At 52.3% G+C, this 12,890-nt stretch overlaps 1 protein-coding gene across 1 annotated transcript in view; it reads left to right on the top strand.

Annotated features, from left to right (window-relative positions):
• Window positions 1-1,587: 1,587 nt before the first annotated feature.
• Window positions 1,588-12,890, top strand: part of crebbpa (CREB binding protein a) — a 29,105-nt gene continuing 17,802 nt past the window's right edge. Inside the window, 4 exon segments of the mRNA XM_067259733.1 lie at window positions 1,588-2,414; window positions 6,624-7,279; window positions 10,465-10,762; window positions 11,742-11,855. Coding sequence (XP_067115834.1) covers window positions 2,327-2,414; window positions 6,624-7,279; window positions 10,465-10,762; window positions 11,742-11,855 — 1,156 coding nt within the window. The 5' untranslated portion in view covers window positions 1,588-2,326.

Here is a 12,890-nt window from a genome sequence, read left to right as displayed (position 1 = left end):
CACCCTCAGTATCTTCTGAGCAAGTCTTTTGAGTGTGTTCATCACTCGTATGCCATCACTGTGTGTGTGTGTGTGTGTGTCTTAGAGGATGGCCACTCTGTCTGTCCCATCCAGTGGTACTGTCAGGCCTAATAGTGTCCTAGGGCCAAATAGTGTCCTAGGGCCAAATAGTGTCCTATCTGACGTCACAATGCCGTTCCGATGCAAGGACGCGTCCGTCGCTATGCCGACCTTAAATTCCTGAGATATCTACGCGTGCTAGCAGGAAACTGTCATGGTTGCTATACTGGTTACTAGGTACGAAGTTTTGTATTTAGGCTTATTTAAACCAGTTTATTCTACTCTACGATTTAAAGTTTTCACTCCTAGCACGACAGTTTCCTGCTAGCACGCGTAGATATCTCAGGAATTTAAGGTTGGCATAGCGACGGACGCGTACTTGCATCGAAACGGTATTGTGACGTCAGGTAGGACACTATTTGTCCCTAGGACACTATTTGGCCTGACAGCACCATCTGTAGTGTCGTGTTTGCTTTGCTTACTCTCCATCTTGGTTTGAGTTTGACTTTATGACTTCATGCACTTCCTTCAAACATGTGCCTTACTCGTCTTGAGATATCCCGCCTGACGGGGTCCGACGTATTCATGTCAACCCGTAGCTCCAGTCACGCTGTAGGAATCATTTGGTCGAGGGAAACTGTGCGTATCGAGCCCACATGTTCTGTGATGCCATCACTCCATTCAGCACAAGTGTCAAATGTATTTGAACTCTTAGATTAAGATGTTATTTTTTCTGTGGATATGCAGTGATGTTGTGTTTTTCAGAGGAAGGCATTGATGACATGTTAGTGGTAGTGTATCTAGCACTCCTTCTAGCGTCAAAAGATGCTTAAATTAAGATCACTCACTAAAGGGTAACTATTGCGCACACATTAATTAATTCACTGCACATGATAAATTAGTCATTACAATGTCCGGTTTGTGTATTTCATTTGAACACACTGGGGCAAAGGATGTGACATAAGCCAAAGTGTTAGCATTTTGATTTGAGATGTATGTTTTTCCTTGTCTTTGTCAATCAGTTGATAATGTACTATTTTAGTTTTTGTGCACATTACCCATTGAGTCATTTATAAACACATGATCATAATCTGTACACATTTGCACAAAGCACTCACTGTGTTGTACATATGCATAAGTATTGTTTTATGTCACATTTATGATTTTTGTTTTATACTTGTGCATGTGCCAGATTTTGACGTTGTGAAAAACAATGAAAAAGACACTTAATATCAAAATTGTTCTTCACGTTGAGTCTTGTTTCCTTCCAACCTACACAAACGTTTTGTGAATTGACGAAAGGGGTGAGACAACACATACTCTACTCATTTAATCAAGTTTTCCCATAATTCGACATCAATTTAGGCATAATTGATTAATTTTAAGCATGCACTGCCCCTAGTGGCATTTTATTCAATGTGCGCACGCCATAGGTTTACGTAGGGCGTGATTGCGCGACCCCTCCCCCCTCCACAGTCTATCTGGAAAAAGAAAAAAAACTTTTTGTATCGAAGGAATCAACAGCCGCCATCTTGTCGTGGCTCGGAATTAGGATTTCTGTTGAGCACTATTTTTAATTTTGAAACGGAGCTTTCGAACCAAGGTTTGACAGCATTTTCCCGTCCGAAAAGAAGTACTCATATCATTTCGGAATTATTTTGGGCGAAAAAACGGGGATTCGATCGATGTTCGTCGGCCAGAAAACCTCAGAATATCTGATTTCCCCTTGAGTGCGGCGCTTCACACAACCCCTATCGCCGTTCCGAGCACTATTGTTTACCGTGAGCAATCGGAGACAAGACAGCGACTTGCAGACACATTTGCTCAAATATATCATTTTCTTGCAGTTTTGCATTTTTATGGAGCTTTAGGTGATTTTTGCATGAAGGAATTTGACGTCACTAAAAACGGGTTGTTTGAACATCCAAAAATAACGACTTGTTGACAGGACTGCAAGAATCCATGTGGATAATTTTAGTTTGAATTTTAACGTTAATTTTCGATGGAAAATATTTTTATTTTATTAATTTAACGATAATAATGTGGGTGTTGGGTGTTGGATTATCATGGGGTGAATGGCGGTGGCGAAGCGGGGCGCTATTGCATCTCTTTTGAAAGACACTTCAATGCTAGCAAGGAGTTAGCAAGCAAAATAGCCAGAGTAAAAAAAATAAGTGGATGCAACGTTAGTCCAAAAAAATTCCTGCAGTAGGATTTCTTTCAGTCTTTGTTCACACAAAATCAGAAACGACTACAAAGTACCACCATGGCTGAAAACTTGCTAGATATTGGACCCCCGAACTCCAAGCGACCAAAGCTGAATTCACCTGCGCTGTCAGCTTCTGATGGACCAGGTAAGGCCTCACCAGCGATATGTCAGCGACAAAGTTGCACTTGAGTCTGTCATGTGATGTTGAGTAAGAGTGGCGTTTGAATGATTCCCCAACACTACGCAGTAATTTTACCAGCTAATGTAGTCTAACATTTTATACCTAGACCAACCTAGGACTATACAGTTGTGGTGTCAAAACTCTGGTTGCTAAGATTCCAGTTTTGTTATGCTAGTTGTCACTAGCGGGAAAGAGCATCATCATGGTGGGTTAGCAAGCTAGCTTTCATAAATGGCCTATGTTTGCAGTAATAATTTATCGTTTTGAGGATTTGGGGCCAACGTCACGTATACTGCTCTGAAATGCGTCTGAATAGTTGCTGTGTTGCTAGCAACTGTTAGCTTTTCTGCAGCTATAACCTACTTCAACTTACCCTCGGTCCGATATCCTATACTAGTCGAACAACTCAAAATGAAACATCCTCATGATATATACCTAAGATGCACATGCACCAACTCAAGATTTTGGGTTTAAACGATTGCAACATCTATACATGATTTGTAACTATACCGTATCAAGCCCCCCTGTCAAAGACTGTCCCTAGAACTGCCCAACAGCTGTCAGACCGTGCAAGACGGTTTGGTACATTTAGATTTAGTCATTTAGCAGAGCTAAATCCATCGTTTTTATCCAAAACGACTTACAAGAAGGAGCAAAAGGTGCATAGGTCAAGGATCATAAACAACGAGATAGCCCCCAAAACAATGTGGGGAAAGTGGCTAAATCAGTTACAACTTAAATTCTGTTCCCCCAAAGTTTGAATCTGTTGACAGAGCCCCAAATTGGCTCTCGGTCACCCCTCGGGCGAGAAAAAAAAAAAAAACAAAGCTTGTTTTCCCCCACTAGCTTAAGTCCCGAGTTGTCCAAATACCCCAGAACCTTGAGCCTAGTACAGCCTGCCCGAGGGCGTTTAGAGGGAGAAGTTGTGCATGACTTATTTTTTTGCTTTTCAAGCTTGACATCTGGTTTTGCTGGGTCATTAGCCGTCTACATGTTTGAATGGACACATGCTCGCTCGCTCGCTCTCTCTCCCTTTCCCTCCTCTATTTCTCCCCTTTCCTCCTTCTCTCTCTCCCTTTCCCTCCTCTATTTCTCCCCTTTCCTCCTTCTCTCTCTCCCTTTCCCTCCTCTCTTTCTCCCCTTTCCTCCTTCTCTCTCTCCCTTTCCCTCCTCTCTTTCTCCCCTTTCCTCCTTCTCTCTCTCCCTTTCCCTCCTTTATTTCTCCCCTTTCCTCCTTCTCTCTCTCCCTTTCCGTCCTCTATTTCTTCCCTTTCCTCCTCCTCTCTCTCCCTTTCCCTCCTCTATTTCTCCCCTTTCCTCCTCTCTCTCCCTTTCCCTCCTCTATATTTCCCCTTTCCTCCTTCTCTCTCTCCCTTTCCCTCCTCTATTTATCCCCTTTCCTCCTTCTCTCTCTCCCTTTCCCTCCTCTCTTTCTCCCCTTTCCTCCTTCTCTCTTTCTCGTCCCCCTCCTTTCTTTCTCTTTTGAATGATATAATACAGAACGACTGATGCATGCATGCCTTCCTCCAAATCAGCGTGGAGACTGTAATGGCCCTGGCTGGCTGACCCTCTCTCCTTTTAAAACTGCATCATTGCCTTTTATTGACTCCCCACTCCCTCCAGACCCAGACAGACGCTCTAGACATCAGCATTAATCCTATAGCGTTTCATAGTCTTTACAATTTCCACAACACTTTCGAAGGATGTCTGCAGGCCCTGGCTGGCAGAGAGACCCCCCACCCCCCCACCCCTGAATCCGCTGGTATCCTCGTAGCAGGAACCCCTAACCAGCCGTGCTCCTCATGACACAAGAGAAGGTCTGGGATGGAGGTTGTGAGCCCCACGTGGCATGCTAGCACGCATGCTGCGCCGTGGGGCAGACAGTGAAAGCACACAGCCCTCTAGGGGAAAGACCAGCCAGACCATGCTGCACCTGTCTTCCGACGAGGCTGGGACTGGAGGCCAGGCGCTGGGTCTGTGGACAGGCAGAAGGACAGCCGTGGTCTGGGCATGCCGGAGAGGCTAATTATAGTCCCAGACCTGAGCTACGAGGAAAGGATAGCTCTGAGAACGGAGAGCTGGGAGGGAGGGAGGGAGGGAAAGAGAGCAGACTGGTATGGGCAGGAGGAACAGGGGGTGAGAAAGTGTGTTGGGATTCTAGGATGTCGAGAGGAGTGGGAGGGCGAGCGAGAATGCAAGTAAGGAAGGTTTGCAGATGGGGAAATGGAGAGAGGGGGATGGGAAGATCAGAGGGGAGAATATTCTTGGCAAGACGAGCCCCCTTGTCGGGGTCGCCTATCCCCCCCCCCCCCATCTACACAGCACTCCCAAATCAAAACGATGCTTCGCATCTTGGCCTCGTGCCGAAGACTTAATGTGTGTGTGCTGAATTTATGTTCTTGGCTTGTTTGTGACTATGCTTCTTTCTCACGCACACACACACACACACACACACAGGCGCCAGGGTCAGTGTGTCAGCGTTTATGGTAAAGCACCCCTGCTCTGTGGAAGAGCGACGGGGGCGAGAGGCCTTCACTGACACCACTAATACGGCGGGATGAAAAGAGAGCGAGGACGCGCACAGGGAGCGGGTCCCCGGCCTCGAACACATGTCCTCCTTCACAGGGAGCACCTGCTCGCCCTCTGGAGGGAGGGAGGGAGGGAGGGAGGGTATGGAGTACATCAGTGTTTACTCAGGGCAGTGTGCAAGCCAAGTGGGCTCATTAAAGGGCAGGACCCTGCTTGCTAACACGCCCTGAATCTCAATGAGGAGAGGGGCAGGACAGGCGAGGGAGAATAGACCAGACTAGGCAAGCAGGTGAACGATTCAATCGCTGTATCGATCCCAAAGAAAATTCAAGAAAACTCCTGCCTCTTATCGACATGGGCTGTACTAGTGGCACCAGCAGGCAGGCAGGCTGACATGCACGCAGGAAGGACAACATGAAGATGCAGAGGAAATGAGGAAGGAGTTGGACATCCATGGTTCATAGACTGGCGAACGCGTTTTCGATTTATTTCTACTTCACACGCAACGCTGCAATTCCCTGGGTCCTGAGCTATACACTTGCTGAATTGCAACTTTATACAGTTCCCTGTTCTGAAGCTAATCTAACCACAGACACACACACACACACACACAGATACACTAAGATTTCTGGTAGTTAGATGTAAAAGACTAGGTCAGGGCCGAGGCTATAGCATTAGGACTAATCCACTGAGAGCATTATGGTTTCAATTATGGGACTGGTACAGTGACAATTAAAACTGGCATTTCTCCACCGCAATTGGCCTCGACCACCAGACAATTAACACCCCCTATGTGGAGCACGCACACACACACACCGGCATTCTTTCAAATCTTAATCACTCTCTCATCCCTTCCAAACCACAGCTCCCTGCTGTGCGCTTTACATTCACACTTCCTGGGGGCGAGATCGTAATATCCCTCCCTCCCTCTCTCCCTCCCTCCCTCACCCTGCCAAAGGCAACCACAGGAAGTTACCTCAGTGTTTCTCACCCTCATTAGTTTAGTCTGCCGGGGGGACGCAGCAGCGTGCTAGCAGTCTGGTGGCTGTGGGCTTCACTTAGCAGGCAGGGCGCTAGGCTGGTTAGCGGCAAATTAGCGCCGCCGCGCGCCGCAGTTAGCGTGTTAGCCCCCTTAGCACAGGCGGACACAGTGTGTTTAGCGCATCAGCTCATTAGCACAGATACACAGACTTAGTTACAGTGTCCATTAGCGTTAGCGGAGGGGTTGCTGTGTGGCGCGTTAGCGCGTGATTGATGGAGGTGTTGGCATGTGGGTGAGCAGGTTGTGTTGGAGAGTGCATTAGGGGTAGGTGATACCGGCTGTGGTATGGACCTCTGCGTATGGGATTTCATACATCAGTTGGTTCACACGGACCAGGACAGACTACAGAAATGGTGGCATGAAATCGTTGATTTGCATGCTTCTCAGTGGTGGTCGAAACTGATTTAAAAGACATTCCAGGTTGTAGTTGACGGTGACATTTTTTGATGTTTTTTTGCATGCGTGTTGTGGTCTTAATACTGTGAAGTAACCCTTTCTCTCCCCCCCCACTTCTCATCCTCCCTTCCTCCTCTCTCTCTCTTCCTCTTCCTCTCCTCCCCTCCTCTTCCTCTCTCTCACCCCCCCCCCCCCCTTCCTCATAGACCTGGGTTCCCTCTCCTGGGACGACCTGGAGAACGACCTTCCGGAGGAGCTGAAGAACCTCCCCAACGGCGGCGACCAGGGCCTGACCACCTCCCTCTCCTCCAACGGGGGCTCGGCCCCGCCCACCGGCCCCGGAACCCCGGGAGGCCTGGGCCCCGGGGGGGGCACCGCCTCCCCCAGCCTCATCCTGGACGCCGCCGCCAAGCACAAGCAGCTGTCGGAGCTGCTCCGCGCCGGCAGCGCCTCCAGCCTGGCGTCGGCCAGCGCCCAGCCCGGGGGAGTTGGGGGTCAGCTGGGCCTGGCGCTGGGGAAGAGCCCCCTGGGCGTGGGCCAGGGCTCCCCCAACCACCAGTCTCCGCAGGCCCAGAAAGCGAGCACGCCCACGGGGGCACAGAACAACAACAGCACGGGCGCTGCCATGGGGCTCGGCGCTGGCTTCAACCAGGCCATGGGTCCCCACTCAGGACTCCTACCCCAGGGAGGGCAGCCCCAGGCCGGGCAGGTGATGAACGGAGGCCTGGGGGCTGGAAGGGGCCGGGGGCAGTACCAGGGTCAGATGCAGGGGGCCCCAGGCGGGGGCGGAGGAGGAGGAGTGGGAGGTTCATTGGCGGAGACGCTGGTCCAGGGGGGACAACAGGCTGGTGGCATGAACAAGGTAAGTCACAGAGAGGGATTGGAGAGACTGCACACTCACACCCCAACAAACAGCATCCGCTGTTAGTCAGACACCCAGAAAGTGTGAGAGAGAGGGGGAGAGAGAGAGAGAAGGTGCCAACTGGTCAGTGGGAGGGCATAGCTGTCATATCTGGCGCTGGCTGCTTGTTTGGTTGGTTCCCTTCTGGAGGCTCAACGCAGCAGGCCAGAGCCTGCTGCTTGTGATGCTCCCAGACTAGCATCTTCTGAGAGGACGCCAAGCGCACCCCCCCCCCCCCTGACAGCCTCCCACTGTGGCACACGGTGGGGTGTGTGTGTGTATACATGCATGTACGAGTGTGTGTGTGTATACATGCATGTACGAGCGAGTGTGTGTGTGTACATGCATGTACGAGTGTGTGTGTGTGGCGCCCGTGCCCTCGGCGGCGGCGACGCTCGCTCGCGTGTTTTCGAAGCTCCGCGAGTCTCAGTCGACTGGAGCCAGCGGTGCTTGGTCGGCCGGTTAACAAGCTGTAACGAGGTCCGGACCTGGTCGCTAAGCGCTGGTCGCTAAGCGCTGGTCGCTAAGCGCTCCACCGTTCTCTCTGAGACCTGGATTCACTCCAGCATGGAGCGAAGACCTCGGACTACACGGAGGACTCCTCAAGTCGTGTGTGTGTGTGTGTGTGTCTGTGTCTGTGTGTGTGTGTGTGTGTGTGTGTCTGTGTGTGTGTGTGTGGCAGGCTAGTTGTCTTATTGCCCACAGGTCTTTGTCTGAGTTCATTGTAGTTTGGACACTGTTCTGAGGCTGGGTAGAAGGCAGCTGGTGACAGGCCAGTCACCGTTGTCACACATTCAGTTACTGTCAAAGGGGATTCTCAAGAGTGGATTTGAAGTGTGTGTGTGTGTGTGTGTGGCGTGTAGTCAGGGATTGTTTGTCTAAGCCCCCTGACACTACTGTGGTTCAGCAGGAAATCAATAGGAAACCATCCATTCTGCTGGCTGGCATTCAACACACACACACGCATGCGTACGTACGTACAGGAAGAGCTGTCCAAAACCACAACACGCGCGCACACACACAGGGCAGTCCAAAACCGCAACGTAAAAAGATAAAGTAGGTTTTGTGTAACGTAACCAAATCTGGCAGTGTGTCAGAGAGACTTGATTGTTTTAGAGACAAACTGATGGGTATTTAGGGACAGAGCCATGTGTGTGTGTGTGTGTGTGTGTTTTCTCTTTGGTTCACGTTGTAAATCTGTCTCTGGCTGCACGTGTGTGTGTGTGTGTGTGCTCCCTCGCTTGTCTTCTTCCTGACTGGCTCTGTGCCTCCCTGTTGTAAATCACATTACCAGAGGCCGCTCTAGGGTTCCAGTGTGAAGGGTGGGAGTAAAAGAGGAAGATGGATGGAGGGAATGAAGAGCCTGAATGTACTCCTCTCGTCTGGTCTGGAGGGAGACGGGAGGGAGGGGAGGAGCGAGGGGGAGGGGCAGGGAGGGAGGGGAGACGAGGGAGGGAGGGAGGGGCTGGCCGGCAGCCATACAGCCTGTCGCTGTGCGGAGTGTGTCTGAGAGGGGGCAGGAGTGAGTGGGGGTATGTGGCTGCGTGTGTGTGTGTTGGCTGTGTGTGTGTGTTGGCGTGAGCGCTCAGCTGTGTGTGCTGCTGGTCCTTGGCTGTCTCAGCTGGGTGTCTTTTATCTGGTCTGTTGGAGCGCTGTCAACGACCCTGGAGGAGGGATGAGGAGATGGGGAGAGGGGGAGAGGGAGGGAGAGGGGGAGAGGGGGAGAGAGGATGAGACAGGAAGACTAATTAGAGCTGAGCAGGACCTGCAGGCTGCCTCCCCTCCCTGGCTCTCTGACACGGTGGCCGTCCGCGGCGTCACCAGGGGAACCAAGGCGGGATTTGTAGTTTTGTAGTTCTTCCTGTGGAGCAGCTGGGCCCGAGGAGGGATCTCGACTGAGATGCTCAGAAGGGGACTTTTTGCTGCTTGGATATTGAACTTGATTTTGATCAACTTTTCTCTCTCTCCCTCCCTCCCTCCCTCCCTCAGATGGGGCTGGGAAGTAATGGGGGTCCGTTCATGGGGGGGCAGGGGTACGGGGGGCAGGGGGCGGGGGCGAGCCCCCAGCACCTCCAGAACAAGGCGGCCCTCTCCAACAGCTTGCCTCCCTTCCCTACCGAGCTGAAGGGTGCTGCCGTCACCAGCCTCCCTAACCTGGTGAATGGGACACACACACACACACATATATATATATACACACACACACACTAGGTGTGGAACGGCACACTGAAGTCATGGTTCGGTTCATACCGCGGTTCAGACATCACGGTTCGGTACAACGGAGGGAAAAGCAAAACAAACCAGGTTCTTCTGAGTGAATACGGCGCATTGAATATGACATGTAAATTCTGATTGCTTCAGTGATTTTTTGGGCCCTATTTGTATGTGTATCTAATGGCTGGCTAAGCACTGTAGGGAGGAGAAGTTGGACAGTTATTTTTTTTGTCTCGTTCCAGTGATTGGCACACCTGGGTGATGGCGTCGGATATTTGTAGTCATTAGGCACACGCTCTTATCCAGATGTTTTAAATGCGTTGTAGCATGTTAGATGTTTTCCCACTCACATACCCCACAACTGCTGAACAACGCAGACACACAGTGCTTGTCCTATCCACCACTCTCTCGCCTGTACTACTGTAACTGACTGGGAAACCAGTCACAGTTTTCCCAAACTTGCAATCTTAGAGGCCGGCAGGTCGTCTATCTCTCGTGGGTCGCCACCACTCGCCATACTCGTCCTTAGTGCTTCTAGCTATCTCTGACTCACGGCGGCGCCAATCAGAGCTTCAGAGCTACATATTAGATGTCCCTAAAGAACACGAGTATCTAACAGTAGTTCCGCATTACATTAATTAATGTAAGTTTTATTTATTTTTATACCGTGTATTCTCCGTGTAATTTCAGGCACCGAACCGTGACGCCAGTACCGTTTCGGTTCAATACGAATACATGTACCGTTCCACCCCTATCACACACACACACGGAACTCTTCTTCAAGAGGCGAATTATTCGATTTGTAACTTCTCCTAACCTTATGTTTCCCCAACTTCCTCTGTTTCTCACCGCTCCCTCCTCTACCGCTCCTCCCCCCCTGCTTCTCTCCCCTCTTTCTCCCTTCTCTCACCCCACCATCCACCACCCCCCAGGCCCAGCTCCAGCAGCAGCCCCAGCAGCAGGTGCCCTCGGTGGGCACGGTCCCAGGCGTACCGGCTGGCGTGGTCCCCGGGGCATCCCTCTCGTCGGCGCCGGCGGCGGGCCCCACGGCCGACCCGGAGAAGCGCAAGCTGATCCAGCAGCAGCTGGTGCTGCTCCTCCACGCCCACAAGTGCCAGCGGCGGGAGCAGGCCAACGGGGAGGTGCGGGCCTGCGCCCTGCCCCACTGTCGCACCATGAAGAACGTCCTCAACCACATGACCCACTGCCAGGCCGGCAAGTCCTGCCAGGGTCAGTCCACTTTCTCAATCTCTCCATCTCACTTTCACTCTCTCGCTATCTCTCTCGCCCACACACACTCTCGGTCGATCTCTCTCGCGCGTGCGCACACACTCTCAGTCTATCTCTTTCTCGCGTGCGCACACACTCTCAGTCTATCTCTTTCTCGCGTGTGCGCACACTCTCAGTCGATCTCTCTCGCGTGCGCACACACTCTCAGTCTATCTCTTTCTCGCGTGTGCACACACTCTCAGTCGATATCTCTCTCGCGTGCGCACACACTCTCGGTCTATCTCCCTCACGCACACACACACACTGTCTCTCTCTCGTCCACACACACGCTCAGTCCATCTCTCTCGCCCTATCTTTCATCCTTCTTTACCAGTCGACTTCCTTCCCTCCTTCTCTAGACGGTCTGATGAGAACCTGAGGTGGCTCATAGCCAGCTCCGCTAATGAGAAATCCCCTCCAGACACTCATTTTGATCTATCTCACACACACACACACACACACACACACTCTCTCCAGCCAGTCTCATTTAGATCTGGCCGACAAACCGGGTTGTTCTTGGAATCTGAATGCCTTAGTTTAATTTCAAGCCAAACACAGAGGCCAAGTCGAGAGAGAAATGTGTGTGTGTGTCTGTGTGTGTCGGCAAACTCATTTCCTCCGGTCCTCTGTGCCACCGTAATAACCAGAGAAAGTACTGTTGCTCATCAGTGATTGCTATCGGGTTTGCAACATAGTTGTATTTTTTACATGTCTAGAGATTTGAGTTTTCCCTGGTGTGTGGGGGAGTTTAGGGGCTGTTTCTTGGCCATGCTTGAACACGCCAGAATAAGTATCTGAATTCTCCTTGCCTTTAGAAAGTGTGCTGTCGGCATTGAGGCTTCCAGCAAGGCATTGTTTTGCAGCAGCTTCTTGCCCCAATAGATCAAAATATTGTGGTGTTTCAACCTCTCCTTCCCCCTCCCTCCCTGTCTCTCTGCAGTGGCCCACTGTGCCTCTTCCAGACAGATCATCTCCCACTGGAAGAACTGCACACGGCACGACTGTCCCGTCTGCCTGCCGCTGAAGAATGCCAGTGACAAAAGGACCCAGCAGCGTGAGTACTGCCTCCTCTGCCCCCACACAGCGCCCCCTGTTGGGGTACTGCCTCCTCTGCCCCCACACAGCGCCTCCTGCTGGGGTACTGCCTCCTCTGCCCCCACACAGCGCCCCCTGTTGGGGTACTGCCTCCTCTGCCCCCACACAGCGCCACCTGCTGGGGTACTGCCTCCTCTGCCCCCACACAGCGCCCCCTGTTGGGGTACTGCCTCCTCTGCCCCCACACAGCGCCACCTGCTGGGGTACTGCCTCCTCTGCCCCCACACAGCGCCTCCTGCTGGGGTACTGCCTCCTCTGCCCCCACACAGCGCCTCCTGCTGGGGTACTGCCTCCTCTGCCCCCCAAACAGCGCCCCCCTGCTGGGGTACTGCCTCCTCTGCCCCCCACACAGCGCCCCCCTGCTGGGGTACTGCCTCCTCTGCCCCCCACACAGCGCCCCCTGCTGGGGTACTGCCTCCTCTGCCCCCACACAGCGCCCCCCTGCTGGGGTACTGCCTCCTCTGCCCCCCACACAGCGCCCCCTGCTGGGGTACTGCCTCCTCTGCCCCCACACAGCGCCCCCCTGCTGGGGTACTGCCTCCTCTGCCCCCCACACAGTGCCCCCTGTTGGGGGCTCACATGCTGCGCTGTGGGCCAGACGCTCGCTGTTTAAACTGACACTGGTGGAGAGGGATGGAGGACTGGGGAGAAAGATATGAGAGGAATGGAGGGTGGTGTGGTGGTTAGACTGTCAGGAGGGAAAGAGAGGAGGAGAGGGGAGAGGGGAGAGGGGAGAGAGGAGAGGGAGAGAGACTGTCAGGAAGAGAAGAGAGTGTCAGGAGACACTGGGTACACTGGCATGTCATGCTGAGCGATTGGCTGCTGTATCGGTGACTCAATTCAGTCCCTTGCTGCTTGACTTGACTGACTGCCTGGACCAGGGCTCTCTTCCTCTCTTGCTGCCTCTCTCGCTCTCCTGCTGCCTCTCTCGCTCTCCTGCTGCCTCTCTCGCTCTCCTGCTGCCTCTCTCTCTCTCCTGCTGCCTCTCTCGCTC

The sequence above is a fragment of the Osmerus mordax genome, chromosome 21, assembly GCF_038355195.1.
Source record: "Osmerus mordax isolate fOsmMor3 chromosome 21, fOsmMor3.pri, whole genome shotgun sequence".
Lineage (NCBI taxonomy): Eukaryota > Metazoa > Chordata > Actinopteri > Osmeriformes > Osmeridae > Osmerus > Osmerus mordax.
Note: the sequence above shows the minus strand (reverse complement) of the source record. Positions and strands in the feature narration are given on the sequence as shown.